The sequence below is a fragment of the Macrotis lagotis genome, chromosome 1 (genome assembly GCF_037893015.1).
Source record: "Macrotis lagotis isolate mMagLag1 chromosome 1, bilby.v1.9.chrom.fasta, whole genome shotgun sequence".
Lineage (NCBI taxonomy): Eukaryota > Metazoa > Chordata > Mammalia > Peramelemorphia > Peramelidae > Macrotis > Macrotis lagotis.
The window spans coordinates 375,832,842-375,846,888 of NC_133658.1; the positions used below are offsets into that span (position 1 = coordinate 375,832,842).

Genomic DNA, 14,047 nt, shown 5'->3' on the forward strand with positions numbered 1-14,047 from the left:
TAAATACTACTACCTGAATGTTGTCTCCCCTATGATAACATCCAATTCCATAAGATTCCAATGCCATTAGAAGAGGCACAGGATCACCTGCAAGCAGAGTCCCTTCATATACACACAGACACACACATCAATATTCTATTTCTCCAGATTCTCATGTTAACATTGGGGTTGTTTGCTTCCCATCTCTCATGCATGCACACCTTCCTAACCTTCTCCTCAACCTACTGCAACAAAGAGTCTAAATTCATTTTGGTTGCTTTTAATTTGCGGTTTAATTTTGGGGGGCCTACTCACATTATGTACAGTTGCTAAACTTCATGGTTGCTTTATTTATAAAGAAAAAAAGAATAAACATATATACCTCCAAAGACTATCTATAATAAAAAAAGTACTTTGAAACCAGGAATTTTTATTTATAGACCCACAGAAACAAAGCATTACTCTCTGCCCTTTGGCCAAATTATTTCCTCCTTCTTGAAACTACCAAAGCTTAATTTCAAACCCAAATAAGCCCAAAACCATAATGTATGTGTCTATCATAAGGGAGCAAGTCTCACCACATACAGCTGCTTCCAGATGCTGCCCCATTCCCAAAGTGTTGTTGTTACTTCTTGTGCCAGGGGAAGCTCAGCAGGAATAATGTTCTCAGTATTTCTGGAGATGGGATTGGAGACGGGGGCAGAGGGAGAGGAAAGAAAAGAAAACACACCAAGGATTTCAGGTCTAGGATGTTAACAGGATTAAAAAATCTAGCAAATCTTTTGAGACTCACAGCAGCTCAGAGCTACCTTACCAACTTGAGACCACACCATCTGCAATAGCCATGCTAATTACATTATGTAAATTTGAGCAGCTTCCCTTTCTAAATCACTGCCCTCACTAGGTGGACTTTTCATGCTCCTTACTGAAGATTAATCTTCAAATGAATACAATTTGACAGGATTTATCTACAAAATGCTTAATCCTGGAACATTCCTGAGCCCACTACTCCCCAAGAAATCAAAGATCTGAACAGGAATCAATTGGTATTATACCTTAAGACTAGGTATAAAAGAGAGAAAGTCACAGTAATTGACAAAAAAAAAATGAAAAGAGAAAGAAAAAAGAACAACATGGAATATTATATGGTTAGAATACATTCCCATTCAGAATCATTTGACAATGAGCCATAAGCAAAGCTGCTAAGGTCAAGGATGATCTATAAGTCATTTCAGAGCCCACTAGCAAAATGGAAGTACCTTCTTTTTTCAACTGTAACTTCTTTGATGTGAATAAAGGATCTTGGAAATATCCCCTGTTGGAAACAAAAAGAATTATTTTTTTTTTAAAAATATATGTCACTACCTTAAAATCATTTCCCTTATATTTTTATATTTTCAGGACATCAGATTCAAGTCCTGATTTCATTTTCCTTTAAACAGAATTAACAATTAGAAACAAGTCAGGGGAGTGAAGAAGATATTTGTGCCAGGTGATAGTTCCCGTTTCAGTTTAGCATCAGTATGTATTTTTTGGTCCCAAAGTGCTCTGAATCACCAAAGGCATTAGATGATTCCCTTCATAGAGCAGATGGAATAGAGCTTCTAAGAACATATCATAAATTTAGAATTGGACTTATCAACAGGGAATGACAATTTTATAAAATTTGCATGAAAACTAGGTTTAATACAAGAGAAATAAACACTCATATGGAACCCCAAGGGTTCACAGTTCATACAGAAGTTTTAATATTTGTGACAATCAGACAAAAGAAGGAGTAGAAAACACAAATCTCAACCTAGAGAGTTGGGCAAGGAATGGGCGGGGGGAAGGGTGCAGTAAAGTGGAAAAAGAATGAAACCTCTCCCAAAGGGGAGAAGCAAGTTAATGACAAAAGCAGCATTCTTTTCTCTTGGGAGCTGTCACACCTGGTCAAATGATGACCCTCACAAATGAACCAATTTAAAATATTCTTGAAAGCAGTATGAGGAAAGCCCTGAACCCTAAGTCAGGAGATCCAGGTCCTACCTCTGCCACTTTTTGTTGGAGTTTCAGTTTGCTTATATATAAAATTAAGGAATGGTACTAGTCAGGGATTCTGAGTCTTACTGAATGTGGGTGTGTATTTGCTTTGTCTATCTCACAAAGCCCATGGACCCCTTCTTAGAACAATGTTTTATATATATTAAATATATATATATATATATATATATATATATAGGATTTCAAGTAAATCAACTATACATCAAGATTTTTTTTTAATATGTTCATAGATCTCAAGTCAAGAACCCTGGACTAAAGTCCTGTCCAGCTCTAAAATTTTGAATGTACCTTACCTCTAACATTTTATGCTTCATCAGGTATCCCCTGTACCAATCTAAAAGAAAAAAAGGCAAAAAAATGAAAATATTTCTACAACATTGTTTAGTGTTTTAGAAATGGAACAAAAAAATTCTTTTAAATATCTTTGAATCTAAAGTTAATAGAAGGTATAGAAATTACAGAAAATAGACAGAAATGAGATTTGGAGTAACTGATATTAAATTTTATATGCAAATGCCTAAATGTAAATAATAGATAAATTAGAAAGTAATGATTGGCATTATCATCTTATTACCTTTGTTTTTCTGTTTGTCTAGAGGTATTTGTGGTTAAGTGACTTGGCCAGGGTCACACAGCTAGTAAGTATCTGAGATTGGATTTGAACTCGAATCCTCCTGACTTCAAGGCTGTGTTCTATCTACTACACTACCTAGCTGCTCCTCCCCAATAGCTTTCTTTTGGGGGGGGGGTGGGATTGGGTTTTGGAAGGAATGCTTTTGGGGGGGTAACTTGCCGAAGGTCACACAACTAGACTCTAGAGCTGGATTTGAACTCAGATCCTCTGGACTCCAGGGCCAATATTCTATGCATTGTACCATGGAGTTGCCCTATTACCTTTCACAGTCACTTCTCCCCATTCCTACTCATATCTTCACTCCCTTCACTGGGAATCAAGTCCAAACTGACCTCTCTGCCTCCAGTTTCTCCCTTCTCTAATTCATCTTTCAGAAAGCCGTCCAAAATAGTTTAACAACCATATCTATTCCTGACTTATAAAATGTTCGCTAGTTCTTAGCTTTCTAGAAGACAAAATCTTTGTATAATATGCTTGGATAAATTTAAGATATACAGTTGAAAGGAATGTCTAATTTTATGTTCTGTCTCTGACACTTTCTAACTTTGGGAATATGGGCAAGTCATTTAAACTCTCCGTGTGCCCAAACAACTCTCTAAGATATAATTTAGAGTTTGCAATGAGGAATTGCCACATTGATGAAATCACAGCTTGGGAAAACCACTACTCTCTCTATTCCTTACTCCAAAAGGAAATATCATGCAATAGGGTTAGGGTTAGGGCCCTGGATTCAAATGTGACTCCAGATACTTATTAGTTGTTTGACCCTGGGTAAGTCACTTAATCCTGACTGAACTCCAAAAAATAGAACTATTATGAAGGATCACTTATGATATAGACAAGAGATGGGATTAGCAATGAACCCAAGAGGGGGAAAAGAAGTGACTTACTATATATAAAGATCGAGAAAGGAAAAACCAGATAATCCAGTTCATATTTTCACTTGAATTTTCAAACATGGCACATCATCAGTTACCTTGAGCTCACAATTCAATTCAATAAATATTTAATATATATTTATTATCCACCTTTTTGCTAAGATTCTACTCCCATTCCTCACTATGATTTAGAGTTAAGTTGAGTTCTCAGAGCTTATGCCATGGACCATAGCTGCTGATAGCTTCTTGCAAGTTAGAAAAATTTTGAACTAGAGAACAGTCACAGATTGTGTATCTGTCCTCCAGGAACCCAGCAAATACCATAGAGGCAAGCTGATCCTAGAGCAATGATTTTTTTTTACCATAATAACTCTCAAGGAATATCTGATAAGTTATTAGTGGTTGCCAGTTATGCCCTCAGGAAAAGGGGGTAATTCACGTGTATGAAATTATAGACCCTTTATGTATAAAAGTATCGGAGTACAATGGCATTAGGAATATAAAAGGTGCTCCTTACCATCAAGGAATTTACAGTCTAGTTGGAGAAACTGGATATATAAGCAGAAATAAAATTATGAAAGAGTATAAAATACACGCTTAAGAAGAGATCACTAGGATGAGGAGGAATTGAATAGACTTGGTGGGAAAGATATGACTCAAGCTGAGCTAAGAAAGGATGAACAAAATTTAGAAAGCAGAAGATTATTCTAGGTGAGGAAATACCATAAACAAAACCTTTGAATGAGCACGAAACATTCTGGGGATAATGAGGAAGACACTGGTACAGATCATTCATCTTGGGGAAGAATGAAAAGAAATAAAAAAAATAGTTTGGAATCAGATTGTAAGAGGGAACTAAGTATCATCCTGAGGAGTTTGGACTTTGTCCTGGTAGGCAAAAGGGGCTCATGCATTGTGGGTTGTGTAGCATGGAAGGGAAATAATGAAAGTAGCTTCTTTGGAAATGAATTTGGTAATTGATGTACAAGATAATTTTGAAGGGGACAGACTAAAGGAATCTTATGTTTTCTTAGTTCTAGTGACCTCCCAGCTATTTCTCAAAGGTGACCTTGACTTTATAAAGTTTCTTCATATCCAGAATGTACTCCTTACCTACTTTAGCCTCTTAGGATGCCTATTATTTGTCCTTTCAAGATTGCCCAGTTGCTAGTGAATTTCCATTGATACCACCAGGTTCCTCTCATTAGCTTAAGCTACAACAGTCCCCTTTGATGGCAGATAATTTAAGGAATATCAGTTAAGTAAATGCCTACTCTAAGGAAGGAACTGATTAAAGTACTAAGGCTGCAAATAAAATGGAACTGATTCCATCTTCAAGGAGACTATGTTCTTCTGGAGAAGAGGAGGACAACAAGCACCCACAGACTATGTCTAAAATAATGCAGTGTTTCTCAGATAAGGAGAAAGCACTAGAAATTGGGGGGAATTCTGAAAGGTCTCATGTAGAGGCCTCCAAGTTCCCTAGCTTCTAGAAGAATGTACCGTTGACAAGAATTGGAAAGACTGGAAGAGGAGTGGGTTTATAGAAAGTTTGGACATGCTGATTTTGAAATATCTCCAGAACATCCTTCTTAAACTCTCCAAGGTTCATGACCTTTTTGTCATTCTTGACTCCCTACCCTCTCTCACCTCACAAAACCAATTAGTTATCAAGTCATGATGATTCTACCTCCACAAAAATCTCTCACACTTTCCCCTTTTCCCTACTACCCCTCATTCAGGCCCCCATCACCTCTTGCCTTGATTACAAGAGCTTCCTGATTGGTCTGTCTCCTCAAATCTCATCATTCCAATTCACCCTAACTCCTGATACTTAAGAAATCTTCCTTAAATGCAGATTTAACCATGTTACTCTCCTACTCATTCAACTCTACTGGTTCTCCATTGCCTTTAGTGTGAAATAAACTTCTCTGGTTAGGTTTTAAAGTCTTTCCCAACCTTGTCCCAATATATATTTCCAGTTTCATTGGCTATTAGTATCCCTTCTACACTCTGTGATACAGCCAAACTGCCTTTTTCTTTCTGTTCTTCATGTACAACACTTCATCTCCTATATATATATATACAAACATATACATATATGTAAATATACACACAGATCTATACATACATTTAAGTTTATATGTGTGTATATCTATCTACAGGTAGGTAGATAGATAGATAGATAGATATACTTTTTCTCTTCCTGAAAGGTGATGCTTAAGCACTATCTTGCACATGAAGCCTTTCTTGATATGATATACAACCCTACCTTTCTCATAGTTAACTATTTTATTTTATTTAGATTTATTCTCACTATTTTTATTGATGATGATGTTCGTCCTTCATTCTCAAAGAAGACAATGACATCAGGGAAGTGATGCCATGACAAGCCCATGAATTGGATTTGAGGGAGGGGAGCCATGCTAAGACACCAGCCTCACTTTCTTCTCCAGAGTCAACTAAGCCCATTGGTCAGATATGAACCAGGACAATGGAGATGCCCTGGAGGAGAGGAAATCAGGGTTAAGTGACCTGCCCCAGTATGGCTAGATTCGAACTCCCATTCTCCTGAATCCAAGGCCAATGTTCTATCCACTGCACCCCTATTCCCATATGTTTTTGTTGTCTCCTCTTTTGAAATATAAACTCCTGTGCATAAGGTTTGTTTCATTCTTCATATTAATACCCCCAGAACCTAGTTCAGTAGCTAGAAAAACAGTAGGATCGTAATAAATGCTAGTTGACTGATTGATTAGGAAAGTCCAAATCTTAACTGAAGGTCAGAAGTTCTAGGGTCCATTTTACCCACTGGGAGCTGCAGGAGCAACAGCAACAAATATTAATTAAGCACCTACAAAGTGCAAGGAATTGCAGTAAAAATGCAAATAAAGGCAAAGCCAAAGTTCTTGCCATTGAAGAGTTCATAATCTAATGGAGAAAACAACACACAGAAAAGTATGTACAGAAAAGATATTTATGGATATGTTGGAAGTAATCTCAGGTACCAGCAGTGCCAGGAGGTGGGGAGAGAAGGAATCAGAAATAACCTCCTACAGAAGATGAGATTTGAACTGAGTCTTGAAGAAAGCCAGGAGACATAAGTGATGAGGAGGAAAAGCATTTTAGAATCCGGGAATGAAAGACAGCCAGTGAAAACAAGCAGAGAAGAGAGATTGAATAATCTTATTGTAAAAATTGTTCTGAAGATAGACTGATGTGGGTGGTTGACTAGACCACTATCTCCAGAGATGGCTAAATAGTTTTCTCTATCTAACAAAATGGGTGAGCTCCTCTGAGAGTATTAGTTTTGTGTACTGCCAATATTAATGAATACTCTGACTTGAAAAGCCTTTGAAATTATTCAAGCATATCCAAATGCTGGCATTCATCATTTTAGTAAATAAAATGCATCTGTCAGGAACCTCTTTACCATAACCTCATTACTGGGATGACAGATTGTTGTTTAAATGTGTCCACAACAAATATGCAACCCAAAACAACTTAAAATGTGACCACCCAGCTGGCTCATTATTATGGAGAATGGACAGACACTACAGAAACCTCAGAAGCCCAGTACAGATGCAAGCTGTTTGTTCTGTCCCCTATCAACCAGAAACTGTAAAAACATCCATGTAATTCCATTTCTCTTATGCATGCCTCAGTCAGGATAATAGCATGCTTACAATCAGAATTCACCCAATTATAATTACCTTCTACTCACAATCTTATGACTCAGGGATGCCCATGTCCACCAAGGATATTAACAGCTGTCAGGCAAACAACATCTGAACCCCACATAAATATTGACTCTTTGATCTCTACCTTGACCTCCCAGATCCCAGTTCTTTATGTTTGAGTCCTTTTTTGGGTATGGCTATCCAGGCTGCTAATTCCAAACTCTTCAAACTCATCAGGATCTGACAGTTCTTTCCTAATCCTAGCCTTCAATTTTGGAGCTAGGTCATAGTCCATGCAAGTATCAACAGATACTACTGACAAATACATAGGCAGCCACAGAAGCAAGTATTTATTAAGTTTTCTCTATGTCAAGCACTATACTAAGAGCTGATGATAGAAATATAAAAACAAAAAAAAGATAGTCCCTGGGTTCAAGGAGTTTAAAGCCTAATGGGAGAAGATAAGACACAAAAAGAAGATGAAAAGAGTGAGGGGGAGATAACTGAACAGGTCTGCAGTCAGAAACAAATAGTGTACAATAAAATTTCAGCTTATACAATGATATAACAAAGAAAAATCAGCATTTTTTCAAGTCTCAGAATCTCTTTATCTCTTCAGTTGGAACCCCTTTCCCACCTCCTGAAGTCTCTCATGGCACCCCACCTTTTCCATACCCCTCCCATATACATACATATCTGTAAGACTTCGAGGATCACATTTCATTTGTTGGATAACTTCCACCAAACCAGACCACAATTCTTTCATATTTTAGCTTCATGAGTGCTAGCTATAGTCAAAGAAATCATCTCAGAGTGGCCCACTTTTTGGTGATGAAACTTTTTGAATCCAGTCAGGATAGTCCTTGGACAATGGAGATAGGCTGACACTAGGTGAAAATTCAAAGCCTTTGACCTTTCAGCTCTGCAGAATCTGCCAGAATTTATAATCCACCAGCAAGAAGAAGAAGGAGGAGAAGGAGAAGGAGCTTTTATATGACTTTTTAACATTTACAAAGCACTTTAAATGTTAAGGACAATCCAGTGAAGTAGTTACTATTAATCCATTTTATAGGTGAGGAAACTGAGGATGAGAGAGGTTAGGTAGCTGAGGCTCAGTTAACAAGCATCTGAAGCACAGTTACAAACTCAGGTCTTCCTCTGTCCAAATTACCATTATACCTGATATGCTACCTAACTGCTGCTAAGATAAAAACAAAGTATTTGTAAAGATATATGTAATTATAATATTACAATTTATGTTAAGTTTTTCATATTCCTGGCTTAGCTCCCCTAATAGATTCTTAAGCTGCCTGACAGGAAAAGGACAGTCCCTGACCTCAAGAACTTCAAAGGCTAATGACTACATGAAATCTCTCTCTCTCTCTCTCTCTCTCTCTCTCTCTCTGTGTGTGTGTGTGTGTGTGTGTGTGTGTGTGCCTGTCTCTGTCTGTCTGTCTTTCTGTCTCTGTGTGTATCTGGTATCTGTCTCTGTCTGTCTTTCTGTGTCTGTGATTCTGTCTCACTCTGCATCTCTCCCTCTTTTTCTGCTCTACACACACACACACACACACACAAACACACCCAACAGAGGAAAATGACTTGTGGAGTTTTAAACTGAGATTTGAAGAAGCCAGCAGGTGATGGTGAAGGAGAAAATGCCAAATATATGGGAAAATAAGTGAAAATGTACAAAGGTGGAAAATGGATTGTGTTCTTCAAGGAACAAAAAGGAAATCAGTATCCCTGGATTTCATAGTGACTACAAGGGAGTGAGTAAAATGGAAAAAGAATGGAAATATAAGAGAAAATCAAGTTATAGAGGGCTTTGATTTTTTATATTTGATCCTTCAGGTAACAAGAAATCATAGAAATTTCTTAAATGGAAGCCTGGGGCAGTAGGAGAAGGAGAAGGTGACATGGTAATAATTAAGAAAATAAATTTAGGGGCGGCTAGGTGGTGCAGTGGATAAAGCACCAGCCCTGGGGTCAGGAATACCTGGGTTCAAATCCGGTCTCAAACACTTAATAATTACCTAGCTGTGTGGCCTTGGGCAAGCCACTTAACCCCATTTGCCTTGCAAAAAAACTTAAAAAATAAAAAAAATAAAATAAAATAAATAAATTTAATAATTGAGTGGAGAATGAAACAGAGTGAGGAGACAATTGAAACTGGAAGACCAACCAGAAGGCTCCTGCAATAATCCCAGCATAATATTATTTGAGACTGCAACAAGATGGTGGTAGTGTCAAAGAAGAAGTTGGCATACATATATACATATATATAGGTATATATGTGATGTTAAAAAGACAGATCTAAAATGATGGAGAAAAGCAAAGACTTGTTTGAGCTCTCCCAAATCCCGCCCCCCCCAAACAACTTTAAAATGAATGCTGGAGCTCTAAATCACTATTGATTAGAGAAAAGCAAATAAAAGCAATTCTGACTTATCAACTCATACCTTCAGATTGACTAATATGACAGAAAAGAAAAATGACAAATGTTGGAAGGGATATGGAAAAATTGGGACACTAATTGGTGGAGTTGTGAACTGATGCAATCAATCTGGAGAGCAATTTGGAAAAAAAAGTCCAAAGGGATATAAAACTGTTCAAACCCTTAGATCCAGCAATGTCATTACTAGACTGTATCCAAAAGATATCAAAGAAGGGAAAAAGTCCTATATGTACAAAAATATTTATAACAGTTCTTTTTATGGTAGTAAGGAATTGGAAATTGAGGGGATACCCTCCCACTGGAGAATGACTAAACAAGTAGTAGCAGTAGTAGTATATAATTGTAATTGCAAACTATTGTGCTTTAAGAAATGAAAAGCAGAATGCCTCTCAGAAAAACTTATATGAACTGATGGGAAGTGAAATGAGCAGAAAAAGGAGAAGGTTGTACACAGTAACAGCAAAACTGTGAATGACAATCATTCTCAGCAATACAATGATCCAAGACAACTCTGAAGGACTTATGATGAAAAATATTATCCACCTCCAGAAAAGAACTGATGGATTCTGAATGCTGAATGAAGCATACTTTCTTTTTTACTTTCTTTATGTTTCTTGGGGAATTTTTTGGTTTGTGTTTTCTTTCACAACATGACTAATATGGAAATAAGTTCTTCATGACTGCACACATATAGCCTATATCAAATTGTTTGCCTTCTCAGGGATGGGGGGGAAGAATGAAGGGGAGGAGAGAATTTAGAAATTTTTAAAAATAAATGTTAAAATTGTTTTTCATTTAACTGGGAAAATAATAATATTAAATATCTCAAAAAAAGAAACAAAAATGATGTTGAAAAGATAAAATCAGCATCAATTGGCAAGAAATTGAATATGGAGATACCTGGATATCTTGAACTGTCCTAGCATGAGGTAACCTAGAAATGTAAAGTAGGCATCAGTTTAGCTATCATTCTTCTAAGAGGGGTACCTATAGGAAATTTGTTTCCCTATGGAATAATAGGATCAAAGACCCAGAATTAAGAAGTACTTCTAAGATCATCTAGTCTAAAAATCCTTATTTCATGAATGAGGAAACTAAGACCCAGGAAGATGATTTCCCTGAACTCAAACAGTAATTATCAGAGGTGGAATTTTAACAAAGCTTATCTCTCTAAACAAAAACTTGAAGCAAAAAGGGAAATAAGTTGATAAAATGATAGGACTTGTTATAGGTTACAAATCTGCAACTCATACATTTATGAGGGTATATGACCTCTGTTGCTCTAGCCTACATTTCAAATATCTACCCCCAGTATGACATTGTTCAAAACTAGCTTTTCCACGAGGCTAGAGGTTAAAATAAATTAGCAGACAATACTAGACAAACTTTACTTTTTCTTTTTAAATTTTTTTTTATCTGTAGGAAATGTCAAGCAAGAAAACTCCTTCCACTAGAATAGCTCGTTATTTTTGTACAGTTTATTGTCTTAAAGAGATGTCTGGGGCATTAAGAGGTTATATGACTTGCCTCTGGTCACATAGCTAAATAAGAGGAAGAGGAAAATAATTCTGACTTCTATGTCAGCTGTCCATCTTCTCTACCTCCCTATTAGTAAAATAATAAAGCTATATATTAACTAAAATCTAATTACAAATTTTAGCATAACATTTTTAAGTGAACAAGTGAACAAGCATTTATTGAAGATTATTTTCTAGGCATTATGCTCTGGGGATACAAAGAAAGCTACCCCAAAATGGTCCCTTTTCTCAAGGAGCGCACATTCAAATGGAAAAAACTAAATGTATGCTACTATGTACAAATATATACAGGATGAATTGGTTATAATTGACCAAGGGAAAGTATTAGAATTAAGAGGGATCAGGAAAAGTTTCTTATAGAAGGTGAGATGTTAGCTGATACTTGAAGGAAGCCAGGAGGCAGAGATGAGAAGGGAGAGCTTTCCAAGCATACAGGATAGTCAGAGAAAAGAAGGACTGAACAGCAAGGGGTCAGTGATGCTGGAGAACAGAATCCCCAGGGGTGAATAAGGTGTAAAAATATTGTTAAAACAGGAAAGAGTCGTATTATCAGAGGCTGTAAGAGTCAACTTGCAAGTATTCTATTTTTATCCTGGAGGTAATGGATAGCTTCTATAGGTAAAGTCACATTGAGAAAATCACTTTGATAACAGAGTGGGAAGACTGACAACGTTTCTACAAAGAAATATGGCAGTTTCTTTTGTAACAGAGTCAAACAGGTTATGTGCAAAATTGACTTTTTTGCTTCAGGATCATCACATGGACTTGATTTAGTTCTAAGAGGCTTAGCAGTTTGAAATTATAAAGCAGCTGCCCTAATGGCCCCTGATTAAGACAAGTCTCCCATCCCTCTCCCCACCATCCTGTTGTGAGGGGTGATTAGGTTATACAGTAGTTAGAGCACTGGACCTGGAAGAAAGATCTAAGTTCAAAACTATAATTAGTAGCTGTGTGACCCTGGGCATGTCACTTAGCTCTATTTACCTCAGTTTCCTCATCTGTAAAATAAGTTGGAGAAGGAAATGGCAAACCACCCCAGTGCCTTAGACAAGAAAACCCCAAATGAAGCAATAAAGAGTAGGACATGACAGAAGACCCTTAGCTCTCTTCCCTTTGATCACTGTGAATTGCTTCAAGAATTTTTTCTAGTTGTATCTAGTGAGAGATAGAGGGAAGGGAGTTTTCCCCCATTCCTCCAACCCTGTCATACCTAAACCTTAAGCAATTTTTCCCTTGGGCACCAAACAAACAAACAAACAACAAATAGGATTTAACTTAATCTGGTTCATGTTCTAGGTCCAGATAACATTAAATTTCTTTGATGCTGAAAATATTATAATAGATGTTATAGGAGTAACAAGAGAAAAATAGGGCAGGTGTCTCACAAGGAAGGGCCTGGCCAGTTTCAAAGAATATCAACCACTTACCTCCACAAGTTTCTTGGATCCGCACCACATCACCAATCTGCAGGGAGAGCTGGGGGGCCCCATTGCCTTGAAAGTTGTATATGGCTACAAAAGGAAAGAGAAGACAAACAGATCAATTAGAAATATGATACAGCAAGCCAGGCAGGAGTCACAGGATCAAAGATAGGATCATGAGATCACAGATTTAGAGCTGAAAGGAGCTTAGAAATCATCTAATCTAAAACCGTCATTTTATAAATGAGGAAAATAAGATAAGGAAAGAGGTAAAATCCTTGGTGTTTCTGACTTCCCAGACTCTAATAATATGCCTCAGCTCAAGTTTCATGGGGAACCTCCTTCTGTTTGAGGTCTTCCTCACCCTAAAATACCCAACTATTCTCAAGGCTTTCTCACACTGGAATATACCTCTTGCTCTAGTCCCATTCCTCTCTCCCATTTATAAAGCTTTAGTTCCTCATTCCCCTCCCTTCCTTTCCAACATAAGTCCCTTTACATTAGAGATAATTTTTTTTTTAAGTTTGAATGTATGGTGACTGGCAAATAGTAAAAAAATCTTTTTTGCTTTGCCTTGCAATTGGAAGATAGGTTTTGGAGTTATGAGAGAAATACATATTCCTCTAAGAATAATTCAGGACACCAATGCTATGGTTTTGGGAGCTGTATTTTTATGGGGTGGGGGAAATAGGAAGCTTGCCTAGAAGCAGAAGAACATATGAAGATTCTACAAACTTCTTCCACTCCCCAGAATCTCTGAGGAATCCTATAGATTAATGGATCCAAGATCTCAAAAATAAAAGTAAACAGCCATCCAACAATCATTCATTAAGTACCAACTGTTTTAAGCACTAGGGATACAAAGAAAAGTTAAAAAGCAAAGATTCTCTGTTCTTCAACAGTTCAGTCTAATGGGGCAAACAGCATGCAAACAACTAGGAGGGAAGAGGCATTCATTATGTGCTAGCCACTATGTTATGCAGAGATTACCTAGGGTCACATAGTCTAAGGCTGGGATTGATCTCAGGCCTTCTTGACCCAAGCTCACTGTTCTATTCATTGTACCAGTTAGCTGCTTATGTTCAAACAAGATATATAAAGGATGAATTGGATGTAGTCTCAGAGGGAAGGCACTTGCTTTAAGGGGATCAAGAAAGAATTTTTGCAGAAGACAGAACTTTAACTGAAACTTAAAAGAAACCTGGGAAGCCAGGACTCAGTGATGAAAAGGCTGAGGATTGCAGGCATGAAGGACCCCCAGTGAAAATAATGCCCTGTTAGAACAACAAGGAGGCCAAGACTACTGAATGACAGGAAAGGTAGAGAGGAGGAAAGTATAAGAAGATTGGAAAGATAGGGAAAGGTTATGGAGGGCTTTGAATGTCAAAGGAGGAATTTGTATTTGAACTTGGGAGCCAC

The 14,047-nt window shown here is 37.3% G+C and overlaps 1 protein-coding gene across 2 annotated transcripts in view; it reads right to left on the minus strand.

The window, feature by feature from the left end:
• Window positions 1–14,047, minus strand: part of DOCK2 (dedicator of cytokinesis 2) — a 535,580-nt gene that overhangs the window by 489,244 nt on the left and 32,289 nt on the right. For both annotated transcript variants that reach the window (XM_074212450.1, XM_074212449.1), the window contains exons 2-5: window positions 12,635–12,718; window positions 2,316–2,356; window positions 1,239–1,294; window positions 558–654 (exon numbers count right to left, since the gene is read on the minus strand). In XM_074212450.1, the coding sequence (XP_074068551.1) occupies window positions 558–654; window positions 1,239–1,294; window positions 2,316–2,356; window positions 12,635–12,718 (278 nt within the window). The remainder of the gene's footprint in view (window positions 1–557; window positions 655–1,238; window positions 1,295–2,315; window positions 2,357–12,634; window positions 12,719–14,047) is intronic.